The sequence below is a fragment of the Aptenodytes patagonicus genome, chromosome 13 (genome assembly GCF_965638725.1).
Source record: "Aptenodytes patagonicus chromosome 13, bAptPat1.pri.cur, whole genome shotgun sequence".
NCBI lineage: Eukaryota > Metazoa > Chordata > Aves > Sphenisciformes > Spheniscidae > Aptenodytes > Aptenodytes patagonicus.
This window is the reverse complement of record NC_134961.1, coordinates 9,567,125-9,593,839: the sequence shown is the minus strand read 5'-3', so window position 1 is coordinate 9,593,839 and position 26,715 is coordinate 9,567,125. Positions and strand designations below refer to the sequence as shown.

Sequence of the window (26,715 nt, the reverse complement as noted above, 5' to 3'; positions counted from 1 at the left end):
ACTTGAACTGTTTTGAGCATTTCGGGTAAAAATATGCTGAACAAAATCAACTTTCAGCAAGTCCATGTTGCGAAGTGCAGTCACCTATGGCTGCAGGCTTTGCCACGTCGGTAGCAGGAGACCTATTCAGCATTCAGGTCAGCCCAACTGGCATGCCGGGCAGCAAAAGCTTAATCAAACTGTGCTAGAAACAACACATCACATATGTAACTTCTTACACAAGTTTTGTTTGGTTGGTTGGTTTTTTTTTTTTTTTTTTAACACTTTTACAAACACATATAACAGATAGAATCTTGGAATGTAATATAGGATCTGTAAACATTTCCAGTCTACCAGCTGTAGTAATAGTTCTTTAATTCCTGCATTTGGATAAAGTGCTTCATACATAAGGCTATTTGAGCAAAGCAAACGTACAGGATATTCCAGGCAGGCAAAATTCACACCCTCTGAACAAGATTGTTTCTTCTTCTCTCCCTTCAGCAGTTCTGAATAATTTATACCACTCAAAAATGCCCTTCCTCATATGCTCAGTAAGCCACAGCTAAGACTTAGAGGGTAAGAGTTAACACCTTAGACTCTTACTTTTCCTTTTGTGCTGCACACCGAGTTATTTAGAGAGTTTTTGATACTCTGCTTCTAACATAGCAGTAAGCTATGGCTGTTCTAACAGAGAGAATGCCTTGAGGCAAGTAGAGGAGAGAAAATAAGCACAAGGGGATAGGTAGCTCGTAACAGGATGTAAGACCTTACAGCACGGTAGGAAAGGGAGTGACTGGCAGCCGATACCTGTTAAGTTATCTTGATTTATTTCCTGGAGGAAACTGTAAATTGCATGGTGAGAGAGCGCAAATTACTTTATGTTCCTCCAGGAGTTTAGGTAGGAAAAGAACAAGTGCGGCTCAGGCCTGCACTTCTATTTGCTATCCCCTCTTCTGCAGTCAGTTCAATCCTTTTGTAAAGGTGCTTTCACCAGCACTGACTTTTAGCTCATGTCAGAGGGTGGTGACGTTAACTGCTCCTGCTGCAGTTGTGGAGACTGACGTTTTAAGTAAGTTCTGTCCCCAGCTGGTGATCTTTGTCTTTTAGAAAACAGCACAAACTGAAGACTGTAAATTAGCCTGTTACAAATTCCAGGAATTACACTCTTGCATGATCAAAGTCAAAGAGTAAAAGCGCTGGAATGCAGCAAGGCACTGTTGAAAACATGTTACCACTTGGGAGGAGCAGCTTGCAAGGAAAATGGAAGGAGAGGGAAAGAAGGATCAAAGATTAAGGTTGTATTGTAAATATAGTTTGGAAAGCCTTTCAACACACGATACTGGTCAAAAAGCCTGTATATTGCCACTTCACAGCTTGAAGCAGAGGAGACATCAGGAGTGACAAAAACATATAGCCCTTTTGAGAAAACATTTTTCAGGCAAAGTTTCAGGTTCTCAGCTGTTTACTACTCTGGTACCTCTGCGACAGATTTTAAGAGACACACCGACAGATTAGAGGCCTCTTCTATCATTACTGTTTTGAACACATGAACGTCCCCATGAGCTCAAGCAATGCACAGAAAGCTTCCATTCAAGAAGGCACGTTAACTCTTTGGCGCTACATCTTACAGGAGCATCAGTTCTTGGATAGGCAGCATGCGCTCTTCAGTCAGTCTTCTGGTTTGCTTAGTGTTTATTGCCATCTACCAGCAATGGAACCAAGTTCATTAAGTCTTGTTCTCACCCTTGCACATAGCTAGGCTGTTTGCTGCAGAAGGCGATAGCATGGAGGTAACCAGAATTGTTTTCCCTGCATTGTCTAGGGTAGACAGACAATTGATTCCCTGCTGCATTCCTCTAGAGGAAGGAAGCTGTACTTGATGCTGCTCTCCAAGTCTGACAGATACCTAAACTAAACGGAACAAATACAGTAAGGAAATCCCTCACATATTGAGGTAAACGTCATAGTGCTTGCACACTGACCAGTCTCCCAAAAATAAGGTTTGCAGACTAAGGGTTGTATGAAATAGTGTATGCATGTATCTAGGAATGAGACAGAAGCTTGACATCCAGTATGAAATAAACTCTGAAAGTGCCATTAGCTGTATCAGCTTTGAGAACACTAAGCCTCTGTTCTCAAAATACTAGGTGAACAGAGTAGAATCAAAACAAGAAAACCCCACCCCCAAAACTGCTCTCTTCAAAGAGGCAAGGGCTGACAATGGAGGAGTAGGTGTTTTCTCAAAACAACGTAATTCCAGTTTCTTTATAGGTCATGTGGTCTGTGTTTATCATTACAGTCTCCGCATTTGGACTGTAGAATTTTTGCTCTGAAGGAGAACAGGAAAGAGGAGTTAGTCTAAAGCCCAAACGTGGCTTTGATTTTTTGGGGGTTTTGTTTTTAAATAAAGTCCAAAAGCGTAACTTTTTTCTAAATGTGAGAAGTGCAAAGTTCCATTCAGGCTAATACTTTGCAAGTGCTCCTACAGAACATAATCCAGTCATCTACCCCAGCCAGACAAGTTACATAGAAGATCCATCATATAGATACCGGATCTTGCCCCAAAACGTACAGTATTTTCTCGATTTGACTGTTCACTACAGCAGGCAAACAAGGCTAAATGAGGGAGGATGGGTACTACAACTAAGCAAATGACAGGCTATAACCAGCTAGCACCTTCTAAAGATGCTAGGAGTGAAGAGCATTTAAAAATATGGTAACACACTTTCCGCACTTTAACCACAAACTACCTTCCTAATCACGAAAAGGTCAAGCAGAAAAACCTTTTGTGCCATTCTTGAGATAGCATCTTCTTTGTTACTGTACTGTAGAAACATTTCCCTCCCCAGCCAGTTTGCTCTGCCCTGTGAGCAGAATCTCTTCTGCATCACTTTGGAAATCTTCAGGAGAGAGAATCAAATCTGTCACAGCGATTTGCAGTTAATCTGTCTCACTGGACAAGGCCAATACGCAGGAGGAAAGACTCAGAAGAGAGTTAACATTTGAATTGCTATAAAAAGCTCTTAATAATGCATTCTGAGCAAGGTTATTAAATAGACTCCCTACACACTCCTTAAGGCCCAGCACCCAAGAAATTCACCCACGTAAGTGTACTTCACCACACTTTCAGGGGTGTGTGTAATGGTTATGCCAGTCTCATGAAACTGGGCAAGTAACTTACTATCTTGCTCCTAGCTGAAGAAACTAAACCATAAGTTCCACCTGGACCAGGAAAAGCTTCATGTTGCATTGAATTTTCTAAATTAAAAAAAAAAGAAAAAAACTTTTGTGATTGGAGGATTTAAATATATTTCCTGCTAATGGGCAAGTTCCCCAATGGGAAAATACTGTAATGCTTCCAGTTTGACAGCAATCACTCATCCTTGTTAATGTGCTTCCTGGGTAAAAACCCACTCAAAGAAAATGTTAAGCAGCCAAGTCTCAAATTCCCCTTTGGCAGCTATTTTGGCCCCAGAGAAGTTCAGTTCAGGGGAGTCCCGTTCACGTAGAGTTTTGCTGCATACGTTTGCAGTTTCTTCACTTATCAGTTTCTCTGGAGGATATGCACAATTTCCCCTCAGGTAACACGACATTAAAGTTCTCCTCCCCCTACCCTCTGCCTCATGAGGGAAAGTCACCGGAGATACAAAGTGAAACATGGAGAATGTTTAGCCCCTTTATCACAATCACAAATCATTCTGAAAACCCCATTACTAAGAACCGTGCTATTTTTAGAGAAAGACTTAATTGTCACTTAATTGTCTTCTCTCCTTCACAAACACAATCCAATGCTACCCAGAGCCAGAAAAAAGAATGACAGTAACATCCTGATAAATACTGATTTTTTGCCAATGAATTTTATCAGCATTGTGTCCCAGCCTGCTGGTGTAACAGGATACTTCATCTGATATTAGACCAAAGAAAACACCAGCCTTCGGGTCAGCAGCTCTCCAATAGTCCTGAACAGCTACTCAACAGATGGATGTCAGAACCTCCAGAAGACAAACAAGCTACCTTGTAGCTGTTCTGCTCGTATAGTATGAGTGGTTTACAATTAAGGAGTGTTTTATTCAACTATTTTCTCATTTATGCCAGGCAAACTCCTCCGAGTTCCTGAACCCAGTCATGTTTGGCCCCAAACTGAAAAATATGAGCAAGTCCCGAGGCTGCCTTACAACCGTGAACTGAAACACACTGACAACACAGTCTGCCTAGCCTCACTGGGAAAATTACTGTCACGCAGCAGCACTGACCCCTACCCAGCTGGGTTAGCGAATCCAACCACTTCATTCACGTATTTTGCGCTAAGGTCTAGCAGTAAGAAATCAAATGCAGACACCTATCAATGGGATGGGGGATGGCTTTCAGCTTTCCTTATGCACGTATGTCCCTAACACAGGCCATCCCAAGCTTAAAAGGCAATCCATCTCTACTACAAGCAAGTGCTTCAGATATCCTGTTCATCCCAGCACTTCAGAGATGTGCAGAGATGTGTCAGCGTGTGTGCAGATAGACATTATTGGAGGACTGTTAGTACAAGATGCAGAGGCATCAGCAACAACACTGCAGGACTCACTGCACCAGGTCACATCCTGACCCCATGAAGAGTGTCTGCAGGATAATGAACATCAGCTCTGTCCCAGAGCATTTCAAAATTAAGAGATTGTCTTTATATCCGTATGTTCTGCCCCACATCCAGTCTGTCTAAATCAGAGAGCAGCTCAAAGCAGCGGTATTAAAAAAAAATAAAAAATAATAGCTGTTTGGAGGATTCATTCTAACATTTGGAGGTAGAAGTCCCACCCCTTCCTTGATTGCACTTCTTGCTCCATGCTAGATGCTCAGAGCATTAATTGGAGAAGAAGTTTCCCTCTGGAGGTGACAATGGTGGAGTTGGCATATTGCTAGATCCCACGAAGAGACAGCTCAACTTTGGCTTCAATTCATTCCAAACTTTACTCATCTGTGAGTGGAAAAGGAGAGAAAACAGACGTGACAACATGGTAGGTAATCATCTCACCACACTGTATTTTAGCAGCAGTTTCAGAGTACTCAAAAGGAAAACACAAATTGCTGAAGTACTTTGGGGAAGTCCAATGGACCCAGATTGTCCCTTTTAGGCTGGTGCTACAATGCAGCTCTCTGAGCATTTTACTGAGCATGCACAGAAGGGAGATTTCCCATACCTTGGTCAAATTCCTTCACTGAAGGGAAAGGAGGGAGCTGAAGGAGGAGAGACTTTTCTAATGTAACGAATGCAAAAACGTCTGCGCATGGGGAATGCTGAAGGTCATATTTAGGGGTTACCAAGAGGGAGCTCTTGGATTTAGAGCAAAAACAAGGAAGTTGTTCCTTGTCATACAATTTCTGTGTAGCACAACAAAAAACAGATTCATCTAGCAAACACACATCATTCATTACAGAATAGCTAGTTATTTAATGTTTGGGTCTTCTTCGACTACCATCTGCAGATGAGAGAAGAAGAAGAAAAGAAAAACACAGCAACTTGCTGCAAGAAGATACAGTCTTTTAGAGGGGTTAGAGGCCAGCCCTGATCCTCACCCCAAATTGGAAAGACCTTAGATGACTTCTTAAGAAGTTATGAAAGAGCTCAGCTGGACAGATAATTAGAGTCGGAAGGCCCACAGGTGAAAACAAATACATTCAAATTCTCATTCATGTTTTAGGAAAAAGAACACAGTCAGAAGAACTCACCTCTTTGTGACCCTGGATCTGGGAGTTGACAAAGGCCCCCAAAATGTGAGACGTAAGAGGCAGATAGATGTGGATAAGCTGTGTCTCCTGATGCAGGCAATACAGAGAGAAGTAATTCCGCAGCTCCATGGTTAGGATAGCATTTTCTTGCTGAAAGAAGAGGAACTCAGTGAAGTACACTGGCAGGAAGAGGGTGCCAAGGAGGTTCACTTGCAGCACGAGAAAACAGCATTCCCCACCATACTAGCAATTCAAACACATACCAAAAACCTAAAAAGGCAGTTCCTGGACCCACTTGATATGACAGCAACTGCACTTTCAATCATGCAGACTGTTGCTTTCCACAGCTCCTGCAAATGACATGTTGCCAAAGAGCCAGTAATAAGTGTTGAGGAAAACAAACGCGTTTTCCTTGTAGCACAGCAGGTAGCTCAAATTACCCAAAATACAGGTTACCCTTTCAGCCTAATGGCCTTCTGCAAATATGACTGAGCTACATAGCGGCACCATTACAGGAGTCCAGTACCACCCTTTGCTCTCCCAGGCATCTGCCCTACCTCCACAATCCGAGACTCCAATTGCTCCACCGATTCTGGTTCTTTGTTCTGCACAGTGGCACTCATCATCTGCTTCTTCATCATGCTGTACTTATGCAATGCTCGCTGGTGCTTGTGCAATACCCCCTTCTCATGTCTTTCACACAGGTCCTTTATGGGAAAAGGAAAAAACAGGTACTTAGTGGAAGCCAAGAGACAGCAAGCACGCAAGCCAAGTATATCAGGAACACAAACACATGGTCACGCTTTATGTAATTTCTGTGCTGCAGATTTTTGTTTCTTTGTTTTCAAGAGAGTCAAAAAATGTTGGCAGCTAAGAATTCAAGAAACAAAACTGCTTGGACCCAGACCAGTGAGCTTAAGAGGCAATCTGGGGCATCACTTCTGCCACCATTTTGGATCTTATCAGGCCTCTTATCTTTTGTGCCCTTCTCAATATTAAGTGCTGGCAATTAACTCTGGTAAGAGCCTGCCCATGTCCTTCTATTTCAGTCCAGGCCTCGGAATGTCAGGACAAGCTGCCACATACAGTTTCAGTAGGTGCATCTAAAAAAAAGTGCCTTTGACCAAAACATTAGTATTAACAAAAATTCTTTCATTTGTAACTGAACTTATGTCTCCATGAACAAATCAGTAGCCATCTAATTCACTGCTTTGACTCAAAAGTAGCCAAATCTGGAAGAAGAGTTAGCTGATCCACATAGTTCAAGCGGTCATATTTTTAAATTCCTTGCAGGGTTTGCCGTTTGGCAAATTCTCATCAGAAGATGAGCTGATCAGTAAGGCTATAGAGCTAGCTACGGCCAACAGCCACTCCCCTCCCTCTGCCAGATGCCCAGTTCGCCTCTGAACTGGCCTCCCAGACAGTTTTCCATCCAGTTGGCGTTACACCCTCTAAAGAGCACAAGCTTGCTCTAAACAACTTTCTCACTGGCAGAAAAACAGCAGAGCTCACTTTATAGGACTGGAGTAAATCCAGGAAAAGGTTCAGCTTCTCCACCACATCATTCTCTTCCTGTTTACCCTAGAAAACAAGGAAAAAGTCCATTTTATGTAAGCCTGGCAGAACTGACATCACAGTTCTTCACATCCTTACACCATGCAGGCCCTCCACTGTATTCTCCAGGGAACAGCAACGCTTACACAGCTGCATCAAAAAACTTTCAGATGGCACTGGAGTGTTTAATCTTCAGTATGCAGAACAAAGATCTCACTGGAGCAGGAACAGCTTTTCCAATTGACTGATCATTATAACAAGAGGAGTTAGTTTCACAGTCCTGTGTGCCAGTCCTTTCAGCTCTCTCTGCTTGGAATTTCTTGCTCTTGCAGATCCCTCCAATCTTTCATCTTCCCTTCTTACAAGATAAGCAATCCATTAAAGCTATAAATACTTGCATGTTCCCCATAATAGTTCATGCACCAGAAGGCAGAGATGAGACACCAAGCCAAATTTCACTACTTGTTTTTTTATTTTACTAAATACTGTCTTTTCTTCCCGTATCAATAGAGCTCTCTGGAGCATAAACTCTGGAGAAAAAGACCTGGTCTGACTGATCTATAAAAGCATGCTGAGTATTTTAACACAATGAGATGAAGAGAAGTGAAGACAGAACTATTACTTTTCCTTCCCAGACTGTCATGTTCTCACATTATTCTAACAGTCATTATCACACTGCACACTCACACAGGAATATGATGCTTCTGTCTGAATGACTCTCATGTAATGTTTAAGTACATGAATGTCAAAGTTTGATTCAGAAATAAGTTCTGGATTCTCCATAGCAGATTAGTAAGACAGAACGCAGGACTTTTGGACAGCTCAGTACAGTAGTACAACTTAACTTGTCCAATAGCCATTTGAAATTAAAAAAGAAAGCAGGCTGTTCCCTCCTTTCCCTTGCCCATTGTATTTTTTCCCATTTAAACACAGTCCAGGTTTTTCATTGAAGCTTGAACAGGCTGGTGGTTGAGGATTTGAGTTTGGACTACAATCTCCCTCTTAACTCTTTTAAGTGCCTATGTCCACAGAGCTCATGATTCAAGATGAAGCTTAAGGCAGCAATGCACCTCCTTCATTTTACAAAAAGAAAAAAGTAAAGAACTCACCTGCTGCACAGCCTTATCTGCCAGCAGTGCAAATTCAACAGACAGACCCTTCAAGGCTTGTTTCAGAGTCCCCCATGTGCTATTATTCAAAGCAGCCCAGGAAGGAAGCGGTGTAGTGTCTGAGCCCAAAGCACTAGGAGGAGATAAGGAGTATTCAAATCTAGGAGACAAATTCCACTAAGTAGATACACTTATTTGCAGAGAGCAGTTCAGAGTTTCACATCTGTCTAAATAGCTCACAGTGCTAAGGTACTACTGCACAATCACAAATGCAGAGCTGTGTATATACTAGTGGAAGAGACCATAAAACTAGTACCTGAATGTCAAGGTATTTGTATTTTCTTTTCTCTTGCTCTATGGAATGCAACCTTAGTGGAAAGCATGCATTTTCTTCTTTTAGTAGGAAAAATTTTATTATGACCTACAGCATGCATTGAAATACCCATTCTTACCAGACCATTTGCAGGTAAACCTTACAACAGTTTTGAGTTCTGAAACAACAGAAGAAACGTTCACATTAGCAAATCCTCTTTCTCCCAACCTACCTTAGCTCCTTTCCAAATATGAGAAGATCTGAGGCATTATCAATGGCTCGAGAAGCTATCCTCTCCGCACGGTCCCGAAGCTTATAAAAGCTATTATAAATATTTCTGATGAGCTCCCTGCTGGCAGCAAACTGGGCCTGTATGTCAGCTGGAAGGAAGTCCTGAAGAAGTGCAAGAGACAAATCACAGGCACATTTCACATACGTTAATTGTGGGCACACCATACAGTCAGCAGAGAGAGACAAGTTTCCCTCTTGCGCTCATTCTCTCACGCCATGCTGTAACAACCCTGAAGAGATTAGCTTCACAATTTAGGTGTCCAAGTCAGACGTCATACAAATACCCCTAATTTTCAGGGGCAGAAAGAGGTTCAAATACCGGGTGTAGACAGAGTTGGCGAAATCTGCAATTCTACTATGCAATTAAAACGGGGTTTGTGAGATTTCAAGCTCACAGGTTCTGATCTGAAGCTACTGGTAACTGCCAGCCTGGCAAAGTCAAGCATGTACTGAAAGTTCAGCTCTTTTTGACCTGTGCATCACTGGTAAAAGCCTGAATTAAGCTCCAGTTGCAAAACCTTCTGCTAGCATTGCAGGAACTTGAACAACAACTTGCTTTAAAATTGCTCAATGAACACAGTGAATGTATATTTAAAATTTGCCATAGCACTAATCACTGGCATAAACAGATATATGGAGAACTTATAACTAATTTCTCTGTAACAGTCCAAATTACTCTCCCACAGGGAGAGGATGACAGACAGAATGAGGGCATGAGCACATGGGGAAGACATCAATCTAGGTGTTAGCTTTTAAGTTGTGCAGTATGTGCATTTGTTTGTTATGCAAGTACAAGTAATTACTGAGAAACATGTTCTGAGCAGGATTCATTGTTTAATCTTTATCATATTCATGAACCAGCATATAGCTAGAAATGTCAGGCCTTTAAGAATCAAATATTTGTTTGATCTTTTCGATAAAATTACAAGTTTAAAAGTCCTTCAAATTTTGGAAACAACTCTCTCCTACCTAAGGTCTCCATCACTCAACAAATGCCATAATTGGTCCACCTAGAGGAGAGAGCCATTTGTTGCAAGAAATTCATATACATACCTTGGCCTGGGTAGCTAATCTGCAGGTCATAAATTCATCTCCTACTCCCTGGATCAACTCTCTTAGCTTATTCTGTACATCCTGAAGAAGATACAGAATCAAATGAGCATGAAACAATTAAGTAACACACAGGCAGTTCACACAGGTCTCAGATATACTGCAACAGTAAGGCACGACTTAGCAGATACAGCTTTATCCAGGTTAGGTTTAATTCAAGGAGAAGCATAATATGTATTCCCCTAAGAACAGTTATCATTTTCAAAATACTATATTCCTGGCATTGAGTGAAATTACCTTCCACTTTCCAGCTGTAGAAATACCTATTGAAAGAAAATTCTCCTCATCACGGGGAGCAATAATGTGTAGGTCAAAACCAATTCTGAACTCTGTGCCCAGCACAGCAGTTACAGGAAGACACGCAAACTCAAGACTATTGCTAACAAGTACTCACTGAGCCACTGAACGACAGAAAGAGTTTCAAGAGCACATCTTCTGAGAAAGGGGGATGTCGAGCCACCAGGTTTATAAAACGCTTCAGCGCTCTCCTCCTGGATTCTATGAATTCTCTATCAGCTGTGGGAAGAAACATTAGATTTCAATTAATGCACCATATATTACAGCTGCTCAGAAAGAGAAAGAAGAAAGCACTCAGTCCAATAATTTCTTTGTACTTATAACCCTTGCTAAAGCACTGCAACAAAACTAAAGAATGATTACCTGTAGTCTGTCAGGTCCCTAAAACAGATCGTTTGGATTGACCACCAGAACAAATATTCCTTCAAGTGGTTCTTTACATCTTACTGAAATCCAGCATATTTATCTATGTGTGGTTATTTCCACAGGGTGCATGAGATAAGCAGGATAAACAAACAAGTCTAAGGCCTGAAGCCTCCACTTATAAACTGTGGGCATACAAAGATTCTTCTTCCTCTGAATCAATTCCACAGCTGGTCCCCAGAGGGGACCTCAGTCTGTTTGGGACTTCTGGGAAACGCAGCACAACACTCTGCTTCCTGCCACTGCAAAGATTACTGCCACTTGCAAAGTGATCACCCCACAAATAATTATGGGGTTTTTGCTCACTATTCTGAAGAACTAGCTTCAGCGTGCTGTACCCTCAACTGTCCCTTCTCCACACTTCTAAGCATTTTGGGGCTAGAGAGAGCATAAAAGGGGGTTTTTTTAGTTGTTTGTTCAAGATCAGTGCCCATCTTTTTCATGTAAGATGTCAGAAAGTACTTTGGAAGACCTGCACAGCAACCTGCCATACATCCACCCAGAGTCCTTACTCATCAAACTAAAAAAGTTCCGCTCATCTTCCTGAAACAGGAAGAATTTCAATCTGGTATTACTGCAGTAAGGCAGTAAATCAAAAATCCTGGAGTTTTTCAGGAAAGATGAAAAATTAAACTAAAATAAATTTGAAGGAAAGGAAAGCAGCACAGAGCGAAATTAAAGAAATGCACTTATCCACAACAACACTTTCATATCACAAAAGGGTATTACTCTTTTGCCTTGGTTTTAAGTTGGGAGTTTACTGGCTGCATGGACACTCTATAATGATCCTTAGTACAGTATCACCCATCAAATAATTTTTCAGTCATTAGGTCTTGATTTTGCTTTGTTCATACTTTAACCTACGTGGAGATTTCTGAAGTCATCTACACACTTCCTACATGATCTGCTTCAGTTTGCTGCTGCCCTCCAAAATGAGTAGAGCAGACTATCAATCTTTCTTCAACTGACAGATGGATGAAAGTAGACCATCATGAAAATAAGAGTGTAACTTAGTAGAGGAGCATACCGAGTATAAAAAGCACATAGCTTTGCCCATCTGGCACTGGGACTAAGGAGGTTGCAAGAGTCACACATCTACACTAATCCATCAAATCCTGTGTCCTGCAATTCCATTTGTCAGTCCATTAACCTACTCAGAAACAAGAACTACCCATTCAATTTCCTTTTTCCTGTTTATAGCTTCTATTAAGACCACTTACACAGCTTTTCTATAAGCAGAGTCACAGGACCAAAGGCAATCATCACTCTCTGCCTTAACGCAGTTTTGGACTGCATTAGGACTGTACTCCTAGCACAGTTTGGGAACTAATCCTATCAGTTTTTTCTTAAACATATGATATCTGTGGGAAGAAATGCACCGGTGAATGCACAGAAATATCAACACACCGGCAACGCAAGGAAATAACAGTGACTGACAAGTGATACGTATTGGTAGCTTCTTTCAGGCATCCTCTCTCCACTGAGATTAATCAGAGACGGTCACTTTGCTTACAGGTGTTGCATGAAGTGGAAATTCTGGAAATTCTGGCTGAGCACTCTCAATCAGGTCAAATTCAACAGATGGGTTTCGCAACCCCAGAAGAAAGGTCTTCACAATTTACATTCCATCATAAGAATATATGACCATTGAAGTTTTTCAGCAATGTTATGTTGCTTTGTTCCAGTTCACTATACACCCTGCTCTGCTCACTGTTTACCAATTCCTCTTTACTGTAGCAATACATGGACTCCTTGATTGAAATAAATTATTTATTGAAAACATTATTTATTTATCAATTATTTATTGAAACACATTAAGCTTAGCAGCACAGGCAGGAGACAAGACAGTGAAAAGCTTGTTCTTTCACAGATGAAGTAGAAAACAAGACAGGATTTTATACAGTTATGCAACATTTGAAATAAAAGTTTAAAACCAGTGCCAATAGGTTTTGCTATTGGCAAAACCTTTTGCCCTTAAAGGGCAATAGCTACTTTAAGGCAGTTGGTTCATCTGCCAGAAAGACACCTTTCTGTACATGAACTGAGAAAGTGTAATTAGCATTGCCTGCATCATAAGGCTTCTGCGCAAGGTAATACTATAGTACGCAGTGCTGAAGCTGTTCGCTTAACATCACTGTGTTTGCCAGTCCCTTTTAGGTGTGTATGAGGTCCAGCACCCTATACTAACTCAACCGGATCAAGCACGGTCTCACCAGAGAAGCAATTTTGTCGTTTTTACACAATCAGCTCCTCTGCAGTTTTAACCTTTTAATATGTCCAGACGGAGACTGGTGATTAGTGGTGTCCCGCAGGGTCCGTATTGGGACCGGTACTGTTTAATATCTTCATCAGTGACACAGACAGTGGGATCGAGTGCACCCTCAGCAAGTTTGCAGATGACACCAAGCTGAGTGGCGCGGTCGACACGCCAGAGGGGCGGGATGCCATCCAGGGGGACCCGGACAAGCTGGAGAAGTGGGCCCGTGTGAACCTCATGAGGTTTAACAAGGCCAAGTGCAGGGTCCTGCACCTGGGTCGGGGCAACCCCCGGTATCAATACAGGCTGGGGGATGAAGGGATGGAGAGCAGCCCTGCCGAGAAGGACTCGGGGGTACTAGTGGATGAAAAGCTGGACATGAGCCAGCAATGGGCACTCGCAGCCCAAAAGGCCAATGGTATCCTGGGCTGCATCACAAGAAGCGTGGCCAGCAGGTCGAGGGAGGGGATTCTGCCCCTCTGCTCTGCTCTGGTGAGACCCCACCTGCAGCACTGCGTCCAGCTCTGGAGCCCTCAGCATAAGAAAGACACGGACCTGCTGGAGCGGGTCCAGAGGAGGGCCACGAAAATGATCAGGGGGATGGAACACCTCTCCTATGAAGAAAGGCTGAGAGAGTTGGGGTTGTTCAGCCTGGAGAAGAGAAGGCTTCAGGGAGACCTTATTGCAGCCGATCAGTACTTCAAGGGGCTTATAGAAAAGACGGCGGCAAACTTTTTAGCAGGGCCTGTTGCGACAGGACAAGGGGGAATGGCTTTGAACTAAAGGGGGTAGATTTAGACTAGATCTAAGGAAGAAATGTTTTACGCTGAGGGTGGTGAAGCACTGGCACAGGTTGCCCAGAGAGGTGGTGGATGCCCCATCCCTGGAAACATTCCAGGTCAGGTTGGACGGGGCTCTGAGCAACCTGATCTAGTTGAAGCTGTCCCTGCCCACGGCAGGGGGGTTGGACTAGATGACCTTTAGAGGTCCCTTCCAACCCAAACTAGTCTATGATTCTAATATAGATTTTATTTTATTTTGTTAATCTTTACTCTTCTCTTGCTGTAGAAAAACAATGGGATTCTCACAAATCTTTTCTATTCTTAACACTTCACAAAATAACTCACCACAATACACACTAGAGCTGTTCAACAGTATGGTAGTGATTTTACACTCACAGCACCGATCATCATAACCTATTTTCCAAAAAAAAAACCCAATACCTGCATCTCTGCCATGCTCTTGTGTAGAATTAAGCCTTAAATCTTACCAGAAAAGTCCTTAGATACTGAACTTCCACGGAAAGAAATCCCACTGAAATTTCACATTAATATCTTACCTATAGGGAATTTCTAGGATGGCAACAATTCAAATCTCCGAATTGTGTATTATAACCTCAAAGTTGTTTTCTGAGCCAAGCAGAAGGAAAGACTTATTTTCAACATTATCACCTTGATCCCGCTTGCACCACGACCCCTCCAGTCAAAAGAAAGACCCAGGTTTACCTCCCAGCATCCTCTTTGGTGGAAGTGCTGGCACCATACGATATGGGAACTTCTGAAGCAGCATCTCATGGAACACCACAAAATCATTGTATCGCCTATAGACTGAGCATTTGAATCTCTGCAATAGAGGAGGGGGGGGCACACAAATCAATATACAAGCTGGACAATCAGCAGCATTTCTGTAATTTCTTTTGCTATCGGCTGCACTAAAAACAACAGGAAGAAAAGAAAGAAATCACACTCAGAGACTGCAGAAACTACTTATTTCTTATCTTTAGAGGCCTTGTGCTGGGAAGGAGGGAGAAAAGACTCCAAAAGTAGCCACCTTTCGATTATGAATAGAGATAGCATTCTTCTAACTACAGTCCTTTTGAGAATAAGATTTTCAGTTAAAAACGGATTTCATTTACACACAAGATGAAAGAGACTACGAAATGGAGAGGAAGAGGTTTCCCAAGAAATTACAAATATCCCTAAATCTGCCGTGGTTCCATATCATTACTCCCTCGAACTCTCTGGTCTTCCAAATTAGACAGAACATTGAGAAATAGTGTCAACACTCTTGAAGTGCTCTAGAGAGCTCTTTTCCTGAAGTACTGCCAGTACCTGACCTCTAGCTCCTAGGAACTTTCTCTAAATCAGTTTCAAATCCAGAGGTGGCAAAACAGTCTCAGATCATGTTAAGTATTAGCCCAAATGACTGATGTTTTAAGTGAACCTCACAGGAGAAAGAGAGACCTCTCACTGATGTTAGATCTATAAATAAAGATTGAAAGTTCCTTTAAAATCTTAGTCCTTCCCTCTGCAGTTCTTAGATCAATATGTAGAAGGGACCAAAGAAACTGTTTTTTCATTCCAAAAGGAGTCAGATAGCAGCTAGAACAAGACACTTAAGAGGCAGAAATCCTTTAAAAAAAATAATAAACAAACCCCCACACACACACCCCACACTATTACTACAGATTCAACTACTGGAGCAGTTAATAAGAAAGACTACACAACACTATACCCATTCTCACTACATTTGCATTGCACATCATCCACCACTTATTGTGGCACTATCCATTTTCAAAAATAAAGCAATGAGGCATATAACTGGAGCACAACAGACACAGCCCCTAGGGCCTCCCTCTGTCTGCTTTGAAATCTGATGTCAATTTGTGTTGCAGATCTTAGATGAAGCTCAAGGCCAAGCTATGTTTCTTTTTGAGGAAGTATCATTCTACAGCTACAACCATAGGAGAGATGACAGCAACTGAAAGGAGCTGGCAATGGGTTCCTAAATTCAAAACCTAGAGAGACCACCAGGGTCACCGAGTCCTGTGCCCTGAAATCACAGGCAAAAATAAACACCGAGTGCTAGAAAGCCCACAGAAGCATTCACTGTGTCTGCCCTTTCCCCCTCACAACACTCTGACAAACTTACAGATGTCAATCTAAAACACCTAAAGCTCCAAACATCGCTACAGACAAGTGACCCAAATATGTCTCTGAATAAGTACAACAGTGACTACAACAGTTTGAGCGCTACTCAGTAACTGATGTTTTGGTGGCCTGCGAGATGTAAATTTCTTATGGTCCACTTTGAAGAGGACAGATTTCCTTCTTGAAAAAACACACAGAAGCTACTGGAGAGCTATTTCACTGGCCACTCTATAAATAGAAAAAGATACATCATCTTCAATCTTCTCTTACACCAAGAGAGGAACCTACAGATCAGGATTGGGGCAAGTAAACTGGCAACGGCCTAGACTCTGCAGAAGGATTTGCGGTATCTTTTCTGTTTACAAAGGATTTCAGTTTAGCACTGCCAATACAATTTCTTCCCTAGCTTGGAATAGTTTGAAATATCCAGTCGCCTACACCAATCCGTTATGCAAACATTCAGTTTTCAATGTTACACATCTGCTTTTGTACAGAGCTCAGGTTTCAAGTGAGTAAACTAGCAGACCATCCATCAGACCTCAGTTAGAAGATGCTCCATGCTGCAGAAGCCCAGGTCAAGAAGGCATAGAGCTACTGCATTTAAAGTAAGCCCATTCAACTGGCCTACTCACAACCAGCATGACCCAACACATCTATCAAATTAGACAAGACTTTGCCAACAGCAACTGCACAGACATTCTTAAGAAGATACATTCTCACTAAGACCAATGCTTGTTCACATTACCTTGCTGGAAACCTCATATTCCACATGTTTCAGAAAAAGGCCCTTCTTCTCAGGTATAAGCTCCACCTGCACACTATCCTTGCTCAATAGCTCTTGTAGGGTGTGGGAAAGCAGCAGCGGATTTCCCTGGGGCGCCTGCATTAGAAACTGTTCCGGTTCCCTCGGTTCATTTACCGGAGGCTTTGCCAAATCTAAAAGACAAAAAGGGAAAAACAGTCCAGTAGACCTGATAAGATAAAGTGAAAGAAGTAGCCTTAAAATACCCTGTTCCCATGCTCAGTGCTCCCACAGTGGTGCAACACAACCAGAGCAACAGTCAAGCCCCTCCCCCAGGAGGCTATACTACTTCGCACACGTTCAAGACGTTGGTACCTCCCTCTTCACAACACCCAGGAGCACCACCAATTATACAGAGTCAGAAAGACATCTCTACTAAGCAAAAGAAGAATCACAGGCCAAATTTGTTCTGTGAATCAGCTGAGAGGCCTGCATTTCCTGTCTGTCCAGCTCCCACCGCAGCAGGGTCTGCCAAAATGAACAAAACCCTTGCTCAGCACTTTGGATCCTGCCTAGAACAACTCATGGAAGGAAAGCAAATGTGTTATTTTACTGCCCTGCATTAAATTTTACATGTCATTACAAAGGAAGGAGATACTTCATTTGACATAATTTCATTAAACTCTATGACAGTATGCTAGAGTGGGCATGAATTACAGTAATTTACTATGTCAATATTCTTAAGTTCAAGAGCAGAGGAAAAAGGTTCCTAATAAGGGCCAACCCAGCAATTCCTCAATCACAGCAAGCTCTGGCAAAATCTTTCAAATATACCTATTCCACTGCTTGCAGCTAAAAAACCCAAACATATTTTTACAGTGAATTCAACCAGAGCTGGACAGTTTTGGACAGAGAGATTCTAATTGATTCTCAGCCAGATGCAAAAGTGAAAAAAGATGGCTCTTAGGAACATGGCCCTGGAGGACAAACTACATCAAAGGAGGGGCAAAGATGATGATTCAGAGTGCCTTCTTATCGAATGACTGACTGCAACCCATTATCTCAACTTGACTTCATAGCTACAGATATTATGCAACTGTAAACTAAGCTTACGTTGTTTTTCAAAGCAATCCTTTTTTTCTACACATTTCACACATAAGAAACAGGGTGAAAAATGTGGATATGACCCTGGAATCTATTCAGCCCATATCTGAGTTCTGTTCTCCAGTCTGGAACAGATGGGTTGCTTCCTCTCTGTATATGTCTGTTTAAGAGGGATACTGCAAGCAAGCTCTTTTACAAAGCAAGCCAATCCACTGATGAAAAGTTACCCAGAAAGGCTAGGCAGTATTAATCATTGCCATTGTGCAGAAGTTAGACCCCCTCTTAAACTTACCTAAAATTTTGAGAACACAAAAAAGACAGTAACACCACAGAAGCAAGAACCATTTCTTTAAGCTGTGATACATTGTTCAAAAAGTTGACAACTGTGTCAGAAATTAACTCAGAGAAGATAAGAACTCATATCCTTAACTTGAAAGCCCTGACCTCCTCCTGATAAGGATTTCCCACCTCTTCCTTCATGTGCTCTAGGCCCTGATAAATGGGGAAAACAGGTAATCTCCGATTCCTCAGATATACAGCTTCAGAATAGACACATCGTTCTTTGTTCCATAAAATGGCTTAAGGAAACCAAACCAAATCCAGGACAAATTACCTTATCCCACATGTCTCATCAGGCTTCAGATTCCTGCTAATGTGACTCAGAGAAGCAAGTCTTGACACCTCTGCTTTAATAGACTAATGTATCACCTACTAACCCCACCTACGTAGTAGCTTCTAAAAAGTTCCTGTTACCGGCCAGAAATTTGTGGTGAGATAATGCAAGCTAATTCAATGTTGACCTGGGATACTGCTGGATAAAGTGATAACATATCTGTATATCCACTTTTCAGATAGATGCTGAACTGAGAAGAAAAGGAGGAAAGAAAATTCAGAATACAGATAGCAAGGCAAAAGATTTTCTAGTGTAGAAAAATCCTTGCCCACCTGACCTTTCATGGGGCAGCAAGGTATAATAAACCACACTATCAAGAGTAAATGTCAAAAATACACACAAAAAGAACTATGGAAAGCACAAGACAGCCTCGCTCTTCAGAGCAGCGGTTCTCTGGGTGCACACCCTTGTAATTCTTGCTTTTAATTGCTCAAGACTAATCAGTGAAATGCAACATGACACAGTAGATTTTGTTACTCCTCCAATGCACACACTACACAGAATTCCACAGTCCTCTGTGTTGCCAAACCACTGGCTCACGTTACCAAGGCAGTCACAGCAAGCTAGCCTCCAAAAGAGGGGCTAGCCAAAATGCAACCCACCTATTTCCCCGAGAGCAGTGCCAATCTGTACTAATACAACACCCCTCCTGCCTACTGAATCACTCTCCCTGCTTTCCATCTTCCTGCTGGCCAACCAACAAAGCAGGACTTTCATGGCACAAATTGTTCCCTAAACTGGGGCTCAGCTACTGGTAAGCTACTGGGGCTACAGCTACTCAGTCTGGTAAGCTACTGAAACTCCCAGTGGCAAAAGGTAGGCATCAGGAGAAAAGATTTACAAGATGAACTGTGAATCCTTCAGTATTTCATCTGTAAGTCCTGGAACCTGCAGCACTATTAGCCAAACTGATGTTGAGGACTCTCAGATTTATTCCAGTGGTCTGAACCCACATTACCCCGTAAGACAACTACAGGGTGAAGCCCCATAGACAGATCTAGACGAGACTCAGCGTTCCTTTGACAATTCAGCCACGTTGCTCCTTTCATTTGTAATACTTTGTCAATTTTCATCAAGTTATTCTCTAAATTTGCTTTCTAAAATTCACCTACAGGAAATACCTTCTTTTTATCAGCAGTTCACACACTTGGCTCTTCCTGAAATATTCTGTAGCTTCTTTAGATCTCAGCCTTGTCTAAATGTGTGAAATCATACAAATCAGACAACCATATAAACAAGTTTGAATAATTACTGTTTAATTAATAATTTCAGCGTGTTTCATATCAACAAGACAGCTACTCAGGGTGAATTTACACCCTCAAACACTGGTCTGAGAACACAATAAGATGACTTTGAACAGCTGTTAACCTGTTTTAGAAAACACTTATCGCGGCATTAACACTAAGCCTACAGAGCAATATATACTGAAGCTATTCTGCAGCCCATTTTTCATTCTACTTACTAAAGAGTCAATTCAGGAACAGCCTCAGGAGCCCTGGCCAGGAATGGTGGATAATAGTGGAAACTCATTGGTATGAGCTCCTGTGTTCAACCAGTAAAAGGATTTACATGCATTGTAACAAAACACTTAACGCTTCCCATCACGCACTCTCTGCTCGAGAACAGCTAATTTTGAAAACACTCCCTTTGGTTTCAGCAGATCATCATCTAGCAAAGTGTATATACATAGAGCAGTAAGTGAATACAGAAATGAGGTATGGAATGGTCCCCTGTAGCACAGGGAAGCAGACAAAATAAAATCAGGGTTTTTGTGCAAGCTAGCCTTTTGCTACAGCAGAGTTTGTCAATCTGTTGTCAATAAGATACCAGGAAGTGGTCTGGTATAACTGAAAACGATTTGATATAAAAGTTAAAAAGAATACATATATGCATACATACGCAAACAAGCAGACAACAAGATGACAAGAAATAAAAGTTTAAAGAAGCGTTCAAAGCATAGCCTAATTTTTGTTTGGTTGTAAAGGAAAAAAAACTACGAAAACACTGCATAATACTCTTTTTTTTTTTTTGTAACAAGTTGGGTAGCCTTTGGACTGAAAGGAGTTGAGACACTTATCCAGAGAACAACTGAAATAGAAAGCTTCACTACTTTATACCACACATTTCATGCTTTAGTTAGCGCCCGACGTTCATTACTCCCATTCACACAACTAGACAGCAATCTGCCCTCCAGGGAGTTACCAGTTTCCTCAATCAAATTTTCTAAAATCACACATTTATGAAACCCAAAGTAGAATTTCAAGTGTCTGATTAGCTGCACGCAGGTTTTACATGTGAGTAAGCACATATAGAAGAGAAGGGCAATGCAAGGCCTGGAAGCATAGGCGGTAAATCACAATACAGATCTCCCTACCCTATTTAAGTTCTGTCAAGTAAATTTGGAGGCCTTATCTCCATTTTACAGATGGCTGTTACTAACAACTCTTTATTATACCAGGGTGCCAATGAACTAAATTTATTAGACACACTTAAGTAGAAGGTGCCACAGAATTACTTGTTATATTAGTAGCAAATTTTCTAGAAGGAGAAAGGAGTTTGAAAGGAAGCAAAGCCTTTAGGAAAAATAGCTAAGATTTCTCCTCCATCATCACAGACCACGGCCTTGCGGAGCAGAGGTGATCCAACTCACGGGAAACGCAGGGGAGTACAAGAACTGACTGTTTTTGTACACAGATACCTCAGATTTCTCCCTGGCAAAAAATGAAGGCTCCACTACAAACTAGGCCAGGAATACTAAAGGAGCAATGTAAATATCATTCATCAGCATTTTCCTTTCCTTTCTGTCTTCTCATGAAAAGCCTCAGGAATTATGGAAATGCCTTTCCCCCTTGTTGTGTCAAACACATTCCTCCGTAATTCCAGAATTCACTGTCTACATCAACCTCTCGGAAAGCTGGTGCAGATTTCAACTACAACTCCAAATAGATTCCCTTCCTTGCCTTTTTTTTTTTTTTAAATTCTTACATAATTTGAAATCCCCTAAAAACAAGAAAAGAAAAACAGAAGTTCCACAAAAAAAACAAACAGCCCTTTCTTCCTGTTAAGGGCTTTACATATTTTGAGATAACTGTATGCAACTTGTTTGTTTGGTTTTTTAAAGAATTTAAAACCATGCAATGCTTATTTAGAAAGGAGCAATGCAAAGGATCAGTCTATTTTATCTAACAAAGCTAACTGATACACAGATCTATGTTCAACATGGAAGAGAGGTCTGTATTTCTTACTAGGTTCAAGAAAAGTAATCATATTTAGCTTCACTCTAATTAAGAGATGGTGCGATAGTGTCCTTCCTTGTCCCTCACAGCAATTGACTTGTAAGTACAAGCTATCCAATGCCAAAACAACACAAGATAAAATAATACACATACTATCATAAAATTAGATGTTGGAAACAGGCTCTAACATTTTGGTTTTCTCCTTAAAAAAACCCGCAACTTTCTCAGTGCAGATGTCAAATATGCATCCTGTGTTGGCTGGTCTGGTTTGGGGTTTGTTTTTTTTGTTTGTTTGGTTTTTTTTCCTTTGTTTTTGAGGTGTTGGGGGTAGTAATGGTTTTGGGGCTTTTTTGGTTGGTTGGGGTTTTTTTTCCAACGAAGTTTCAGATTGTTATTCAGCACTTGGTGCTTTTCACGATGAAGCAGAGAAGTAATGGCACAACTCAAAAATAGTCAGGTGACATTATCAAAGCTTTATTTAATAATAATAAAAAAGCACTAGCATTTCTACATTCCCCTACAGCTGTAGGCCTCTAACTGCTTCTCAAAATATCGTAATCACATACTACAGCAGGAAAAAAAGCCCAACACCAAGTTATCTCCTTCCAATGTCACACAGTAAATCTGTGTGACAGAACAAAGAACTGACTTTAAGCTTAGTGCCCTGTTCTTTTAACTATGCTGTTAGATCATCAAGTGATTAATTAAGCGATTTCCCAAGTCTGGGAATACAAGGATCACATGCCATTGGCAAGTCAGCCACGGAGCCATAGTCCTAAGCTGTAGCAAACACAATAAAGTGAGATGGAGCTACACATGTTGAAGAAATAACAGGATTAGGGGAGAAAAGTCCATCGAGGAATGTTCCCAAAGATGACGGAGACAAAAAGTCAAATCCTCACTAGGGCAGTTTCCCAGCTCACAATGGAAGATTGCTAAACTATCATTTTTCACACACAGGTCTAACAAAGAGGATGGAAGTGTAAAAATTCACACCCAAAAAGGTAACCCAACAAGCAATAACACATACAACTGTTCTGCAGGAAACTTTTACAAGGGCATTTTAGCTTAACTATAAAATTGCCAAGTTTCTACAATCAACCTTCCTTATACAGGTCAAGAAAACATCATCAGAAATTGTTTATGTTTTTGTTTTGCTTCTCATCTTCCTTGCACATTTCTCACCCTCTTAATTACGCTGGGAAAAAACTTGATCTTAGTATTTAAGCATTAAAAAAATGGCGTGCCACTCCACACACTGCAGTCTCCCAACGGTCTTTTCACATGTTTTATAGTTGGAACAAGCTCATTCACATCTCAAATCCTGCTGAAAAGCAATCGTCAAAGCTCCCCTCCTTTTGTACCAGTTCCACATGTCTGTAACTGATACATTTCTCTCCATCAACCTGCACCAACCCACTAAAACTTGAAGATTGTGGGGGAAATCAGAGCGGTTATGTGCCAATTCTACTGTCTGCAACTGGCACAGCCCTCCCAACCAAGCCCTCCTACAGGCTGCACACACAGTTAAAGATTTACCACTAGAAGAAAAGGAGACACCCACCTCCCTCCCCAACCAACACACCTGGATTAGCTCCCTGCAATCATTGCAAAACAGCCTCAAATGGGAGCAAGAGGGGAAAAAAAAGTCAATACAAACAACTACAAAACTGACTTTAATGTATTGAACATTACCCTTTTTCTTTTCTCTCTTGATCATGTTAAAGTACTTTTAACCTTGCAAAATAAAAACACATTTGCATGTGCTGTCATAGGTGGGCATTGACAGCCCCTGTCAGGACTCTCATTATTTCTCAGGAGATTTACATCCTCCTAGAATATTCACTGATCTCCAAAAAAGTTACATATGGGTGTCAAACTTCCAAGATCACTGAACCTGCATCATGATGCTAGAAATAAAAACATCCCTGCTTTCACACCATTATTTTTCTTTTGCTAAGACCATTAGATACCTTCTTTCAGTGCTCACAACATAAGCTTTGCCAAAGAAAGCCAAGTTTTCCAACTAAGGCTGAGTAGGTCAGACAGTTACAGAAGCACCACCAGTGCAGAAATTAATCAGATCAAGAATACCCTCCTCAGAAACAACTATATTATCTCTACAAGGCTCCTGAAGCAGATGGTAAATCCGTAATAGACATACCTGAACAAGCTCTCTCTTTGGTACAGTAGGACATTTTTTTTCCACAAAGGCTGCTGTTCCCAATATCTTACATCAGTCCTGGACAGAAATATTCCAAAATAATTTATTTATAAGCATTATCTGCATCAGGAGCATCACAGGCATATCAAAAGCACACTCACACTGACTCCTGAATATAATCCAACCGAACCATTTTTCCCTGCGTAAAGCTTACCCACTTGTAACCTCTACTACTTTTTCTTTCCAAGCAGAGAAAAAAAAATACTATGCACAGAGCAGTACTTGCCAGTATGAAACTTTACCACTTTAAGAGAACTTTAGAGAACTGCATTACCCTGTTTCCCTCTAAAAGCTTCCCTCAGTTCAACTGTTATAAGCCTAGCATGTTATTTTCTTAATTCACCCAGGAGCTCCCTCCATTTCTCATTTCACAAGTGCTGGCAGCATTTGCCTCCAAGTTTTTTCATCTCAGATTCAGCTGCACGCTCTTAAAACTTCAGCGTTTCGAGCTGCTTCTTTTCATGCCGGATCTGCTTTTGGCTTGGGTCAGTAAGGAGAGGAGAGATGGCCTCTGTCCGGGGCTGACTGTGACAGTGCCTACCGAACCACTTCATAAATTGTCCCCGCGACCTTTAACGTGCCGCTGAGTCCATTTTAGCGGGCGGGGTACAAGGAGACTATTATAAAGTCATTTCAGCACCCACAGAAGCGCTCAGCCGCACGACTCTCGAGAGGAAAAGTTCTAAGCCCCGGCAGAAGGGCTCCCTGGGAAGCCGACCTCCTGCCCAGCCGGCGGGCACCGGGACGCGATCGGCCGACGAACGCTGCCCGCGGCGCCCCCGGGCACGCCTTCCCGCCGGGGCAGGCAAAACCCACCGACCCGGAGTGCCCACCGCCGCTCCCTCTTATTTATCACCAAGGGGCAGAGGCCGCCTTCGCAAGGGGAGGAGAAACCCCCGCCACCACAAAACGGGCACCGCCGCGGCCCGGCCGTGGCCTGGCGGCGGGGCAGCCCCCCTGCGGGCCGGGGTCGGCCCGGCACCCGCCGCCCCGGCGGGAGAAGACGAAGGCGGCGCCTTTTTACCTCAGGTTTTGTCGAGGGGAGCGGCCCCGACACCACGCGAGGAGCCCTGTCACCCTCCCCGGGCCGCCAGCGGGAGGGAAGAGGCACCGCGGCGACGCCGCCGGAGCCAGGGAGCGAACGGCGCTGCCCCACCGCCCGCTCCCGCCCTGCGGGCACCCGCCGCCCCGTACCTGTGCCAGCGCCCGCGGTGCCTGCGGGCGGCTCACCGTCCATCGCGGCGGCAGTCATGTGAGGCCGGGGCCCGGCGGCCGCCCTCCCCTTCCTCCGCAGCGCCCGCCTGTCAGCGCGGGCGGAGCGGGCGGGGAGAGGCCGCCTCCCGGGGGGCCGGGGCGTGGAGCGGCCGGAAAGCAAGGGAGGGCGGGGGCTTCGCTTGCGGTCACAGCACGGGGTGAGGGGGCTTTGGCCGGGCTCTTCTCGTCGGAGGACGTGGGGTGGCCCTCGCCGGCTCCAGCGGTGCCACCACCACACGCCCCCGTGACAGGCGTCCTCACCGGCAGCGTGTCCCGGAGACCATGTCCCCACCAGTGTGGTGGTACTCCGGTGCCCACCAGAGCGGCGGTTCTCCGATCCCTGCCAGCGCGGTAATACCGCAACCCAGCCTCCTCCTTCCGCAGCGCGAGGTCAAGGCCAGAGATTGCATCATGTCAAAATACCATCACTTGTGACAGCACTTCACGATAATGTCCCTGATGAGGCAACACACTTCAACACACGGTTCAGTTCTTGGGGCTCAAGGCTGCTGGGAACGTGTCGCATTTCTCACAAGGGCTCAGACACTCAGGGAGGCGATAAGCCGTCCCTGCTGTTGACTGGATTGCTCAAAGCGCTTCTAAACCACTTCAAGATTAATAATAAATCTTTCAAACATCTTAAAGCATAGAAAAAGAGGTGATCGGCTCATGGGCTTAATACAGGCTTTATTCCGAAATCAAATTAATTTTTTTTTCTGAAAACTGCAAAGGATGGTTGTTGGGAATGTGAAGTTCCAGGCAGATTTCATTGTGCGCTACAAAAAGTAAATAAATTGTTGGTAGTGGTAATAAGACAGTCCTTCCAGTCACGTGGCGATTGATGGAGAGGCTGTTTTGTATTTCAAGTCAGGTGAGATACTCCAAGACAACTTTTTGGTACATTTTCTTTCATTGAATTACCTTTTTTCATGGCATTTAATTTCTGCTGCCATCTAGTCAATCAGTCAGGATGTTTCCTATACTCAGTATTTTTGATTTTTGGGATGCGTTTGGATTTTTATGAAATATTCTTGAAGATAAGTTAAAGCAGATATTTATTTTTTTCTGAAGAAAAAGCCATTGTAGCATTTTATACTACGCACTAGAAGGAATGCACTAATAAAGGTAAATATGGTAGAAATGAACATTAACCTCTTCAGGAAAGCACAGAAACATGAGCCTTTGGAATGCAAATACACTTTCTAAAACTGCATAAAAGTAAGAATTTCAGGTATGAATGCCTCTCATTTTATTACTTTTTTTTTTCCACTTCCTGTACTTTATTAGTCAGGAATTACATGGTTGACACTGGTGAAAAATAAGGCGTATGTTTTGTACAGTGGTTTTCCTGAAAACACCATCAAACAAGCAAGACACAAAAATATGTATAGATTCTGGACCTCCAGATTAAGATGCTACCAATCCATAATAATGCTTTATGTTTTTAATATCCAAAGTATTGGATGTATTCACTAATGTTCCTCATATTTATTAATCTTGGGAA

General features: G+C 42.5%; 1 protein-coding gene across 2 annotated transcripts; it reads right to left on the bottom strand.

Moving 5' to 3' along the window:
• Positions 1 to 337: 337 nt before the first annotated feature.
• On the bottom strand, positions 338 to 25,209 carry SNX8 (sorting nexin 8). Of its 2 annotated transcripts, XM_076350686.1 has the most exons (12): positions 25,152 to 25,209; positions 23,898 to 23,975; positions 16,724 to 16,914; positions 14,554 to 14,671; positions 10,466 to 10,587; positions 10,015 to 10,095; positions 8,903 to 9,063; positions 8,358 to 8,490; positions 7,207 to 7,275; positions 6,252 to 6,401; positions 5,695 to 5,844; positions 338 to 4,942 (listed from the first exon to the last, which is right to left on the bottom strand). In XM_076350686.1, exons 2-12 carry the CDS (start codon positions 23,929 to 23,931, stop codon positions 4,829 to 4,831), a joined length of 1,323 nt encoding a protein of 440 aa, XP_076206801.1. In that variant the 5' UTR covers positions 23,932 to 23,975; positions 25,152 to 25,209; the 3' UTR covers positions 338 to 4,828. The 2 variants fall into 2 exon arrangements, with proteins under 2 accessions (XP_076206801.1, XP_076206800.1); XM_076350685.1 differs by lacking the exon at positions 23,898 to 23,975.
• Positions 25,210 to 26,715: the final 1,506 nt, after the last annotated feature.

What these genes read in the sequence shown, in the direction of transcription:
- SNX8 (XM_076350685.1), bottom strand. Translation starts at nt 25,209, where the DNA reads ATGACTGCCGCCGCGATGGACGGTGAGCCGCCCGCAGGCACCGCGGGC. An exon ending in TTCTGTCGTTCAGTGGCTCA is followed by an intron (nt 10,096 to 10,465) that starts GTGAGTACTTGT and finishes TATCTTCTTCAG; the next exon opens with GATGTACAGAATAAGCTAAG. An exon ending in TGGAGTCTCGGATTGTGGAG is followed by an intron (nt 5,845 to 6,251) that starts GTAGGGCAGATG and finishes CTCTTCTTTCAG; the next exon opens with CAAGAAAATGCTATCCTAAC.